Source organism: Plectropomus leopardus, chromosome 10 (assembly GCF_008729295.1).
Source record: "Plectropomus leopardus isolate mb chromosome 10, YSFRI_Pleo_2.0, whole genome shotgun sequence".
NCBI classification, from domain to species: domain Eukaryota; kingdom Metazoa; phylum Chordata; class Actinopteri; order Perciformes; family Serranidae; genus Plectropomus; species Plectropomus leopardus.
The window spans coordinates 17897379-17900931 of record NC_056472.1 but is presented as its reverse complement, the minus strand read 5'-3'; the positions used below and the strand labels follow the sequence as shown (position 1 = coordinate 17900931).

At 43.5% G+C, this 3553-nt stretch overlaps 1 protein-coding gene across 1 annotated transcript; it reads right to left on the bottom strand.

Moving 5' to 3' along the window:
* Positions 1–422: 422 nt before the first annotated feature.
* On the bottom strand, positions 423–2069 carry sp5a (Sp5 transcription factor a). The gene is made up of 2 exons (XM_042495158.1): positions 1878–2069; positions 423–1565 (listed from the first exon to the last, which is right to left on the bottom strand). Exons 1-2 carry the CDS (start codon positions 1926–1928, stop codon positions 489–491), a joined length of 1128 nt encoding a protein of 375 aa, XP_042351092.1. The 5' UTR covers positions 1929–2069; the 3' UTR covers positions 423–488.
* Positions 2070–3553: the final 1484 nt, after the last annotated feature.

Genomic DNA, 3553 nt, shown 5'->3' with positions numbered 1-3553 from the left:
TCGAGTTTAGAGTTGAGGAAAATGTTATAATCTTTATTCTCACACAGTATTTGGGTCATATCAACAATAGCAGATCTTTTCAAGAGCATGCTTAATAAAAACACCCCATATGGAGCAAAAAACGGACACTTTCATTCAACAAAAGCTATTAAATATAATTTACAGGGGAGTGAAATCTTCCACCGAAGACAATGATCAAAACACAAGTTGAAAACTTGTCTTCCTCAATATGATATATAGACAGTGAATCCAAACTCATGAGCTATAACTTCTCCATGGTCCCAAATTAACTTATGAAACTTTATATATATACAAAAATGTGCTACACAGACCAGCAATGTTAGAGACTATTGTCAGGATGTAAGAAATTAACCAACATAATGAACAAAATATATTTAAAAAATGCAGCTCACTGTGTACTTTAACTAATGTAGGACTGACTGTATTGCACTAGTGATTTCTACTGTTTCAAATGACTACAAGGTGTGTTACAACATACTCCTCGTGTCCTCCCTTTTGACATGGTCAAGTGTCTTTTCATGGCACTTGCTTTTTTTGTTTTGGTGAGTTTTGACATGTTTTGCCAAGTGGTCACTCCTCATAAACCTCTTGCAGCAGTCCGGGCAAACAAAGCGCTTCTCCCCCGTGTGAGTCCTCAGGTGTCTCTGCAGCTCGTCCGACCTGGTGAAACTCTTGCCACAAAACAGCCAGTTGCACACAAACGGCCGCTCTCCAGAGTGCCACCTCAGGTGCGCTTTGAGGTGAGAAGTTTTCCCGTAAACTTTCCCGCAACCGGGTATGTGACAAATGTGCTGTTTCTTCTTGCCAGGCTCGTCGCTGGACGTGGAAGACTGGCAGTTGGGACACCTGCACCTCCTGCACCGCCGCGCAGTCGCGAGGGGAGACTTCGTGTGCAGTAGAGCCGCGATTTGCGTCTGATATTGCGCAAAGTCCGTATGTCCCAGAACCAAGCCCCTCTGCAGCTGGAAGCGATGGGGACCCAGGGAGGAGGAGTGGCTGACATGGTTGCCCTGTTGGAGGCTCCACCACGGAATATCCTCTCCAGGGTTTGGGGACAACTGTCTCTGCTGCTGGTGCACAAGGCCGGACGGTCCCGTGACAAAACTTGGCATCGCGGGCGGTATGGGAGTTGGGGCTGCGTAACTGACGGCGGGGACGTAGGTGGGGGGGCAGGTGGACTGCAGAGACTGCATGGAGCAAGGTAACATCTTCACAGGGGAGAAGTCATAAGGGTACGAGGGGTCCGCCGGAGGGGTGAGGGGCAGTTCGTGGTGCGAGCTGAAGGAGCTCTGGATGTGCGCGGACAGCTGGGGCTTGGAGGATAGTCCGAAAGTAGAGTTGCTGCCCAGGCTGGTCTGAGGAGCTCCCTCGTTAGTCCACGGGTGAAATAAACGTGAAGGGGAGCCCAGAGTTGGGTCGTAAGGGACCTGGAGGAAATCTGTGGGGCTTGATCCGTGGTGATGCCCGATCCGGTTACAAGTGGCAGCCAGGAGAGCCAGCGGAGAGTGCTTACAGTTCTCTGGAGAAGAGTTTGGAGTGCGATCCTGGAGAACCGAAACACATTTTCTACATTACAATCATTATTTAACACACTTCATGGGATTAAAAAGTGATGAAATGTGTCTAAATAGTTTAAATTTCCTCTGCACTAAATCGATCCTGTAGCCTGAATGGTGATGATAAAAGTTGGCGTTATGTTGCAGCAGAAGTCATTAAGACGCACGCAATTAGCGTTCGTAATAAAATTATATGACACTTGACTATCAGAGTAACGCGACTTTTTATGTTTGTTAAATACAAAAGAGTCGCATGAGTAAGTTTACAAGTTATTAAAGTCGTCAAACTTGCGCACAAACCTGAAGAAAAGCCTGGAGTGTTTCATTCCGCAGTACAGCCACTGCTGCCATGGTAAACGTCCTCCTCCCTCTCGATGAAAACAAATAAAAATAAAAGCGCTAATTTAGATAAATGTGTGCATTCGCAGTAAAATATCGCGTCGAGCAGGTCTCCACTCTCCAGTGCTTCCTCTCTCCGAGATATCCTTGGTCTATCTGAAGAGTGAGGGATCACTTCTTAGAATTTGATAAGGACTTTGGTGGGCCGCCAGCCAGTCAGAAATAAGATTTATTACTTTGAAGTTTGCCGCTGCCCAATCATCAAAGAATAGCGGCTCTTTGAGAGGGGAAAGCAAATCCTTTGAATCCACAAAGCTCCTATGGTGTGTTTGTTGGTCTGGATAAAGGAGCTGATTATTAGGGGGGATGGGAAGGGAGGAGATAAAGGCGGGACAATTAATGAAGTAATCACTATGTGGGAAATGTATATACACAAATAATTGGATTTTCTTGATCAAAGACCCCCACGCCGCCTGGAGACCCCGGTATTGGATGCTGTAGTCATCTGATCCTCTTTTTGTAATTAAGGATTTGTAGCAGAACCCTATGTGACAATGTGACATTGTTATCTCTGGAGATCTCCAAGAGCGTTTGCCTGACTGTTTGATGGAGGAAAGAGACCAAATCAAGTGACTCAACACAAAGTTCTCATCTCTCAAGAATCTGCTTCTCTTTTACATTTCTAATTTGAATTAAATTTTCTTTGTTGTCCCTTTGAACTGCAACACGGCATTAAACACTTAATTATGCCCTTTCTGAATTATTTAAATACTTAATTCTCCTTCACTCATTTCAACCATTTGTTCTATCAGAACCTTATACTTCATTTAAATTTTTTTTAACCCTTCTTGCTCTTTGTCGAGCATCAAATGTAAAGCCTTAGGGTGAATTCCCAGCAGCTAATTTAGATTGTAACATGTTACTTAACATGACACAAAAGGGAAACCGCTATTTTAAATCAAGTGACAAAAGCAGCTTTTTAAATGGTGATGTCTCAATTATGGTTCCTTATAAACTGGTTATTTCAGTATGTTTGGGGAGGAAGTTCAGCATCTTGTGCACTGAAGTGTCCAAATTAACCAGATGTGTTTATAATGAAAAGGAACTTTAACACAAGCTGGCACATGATATCATATTTTGTCCTGTTTTAGTTCCAGAACATTTAATCAAGTCAAAAGTATGCAGTTTTCTTAAGATAATATCCAAACTTTTGTGGCAAAGAAGTCGAAATGGAAGTTGTAGTTTTCTATATCAACTCTCTGATCTTTATCTGGCTTCCCTGAAGAAACAATCACTGTCCTCTCAACTAGTTTGGAGCGGCAGATTTTGAATTAGATCTGTTCCTTTGAAGGGATTAATGTTCCCAGTCCTCTCCCACGGCTTTACACACAGTCATGAGGGAAAGGGGGAGTCCTGCTGGGCTGCACTGGAGCCATGTTGAACTACAAAACTGGCTACAGGAGTGGTGTAGTCACACTGTTGGCTGATAAAAAAAACAACTAGTGGAGATTAACCTTGTTTACATCAAGTTATGGCAGCAGTGGATGATGAGGTTTATTGTGCAGAGCATATAAAAAGATGCAGAAAACAGGAAGGTCACTACTTGGAATACTGAGACACATTGTAGTATTAAATCT

Coding starts and splice junctions, on each gene's coding strand:
- sp5a (XM_042495158.1), bottom strand. CDS start 1,928: ATGGCAGCAGTGGCTGTACTGCGGAATGAAACACTCCAGGCTTTTCTT. Junction 1,566..1,877: donor CACTCCAGGCTTTTCTTCAG/GTTTGTGCGCAA, acceptor TCGGTTCTCCAG/GATCGCACTCCAAACTCTTC.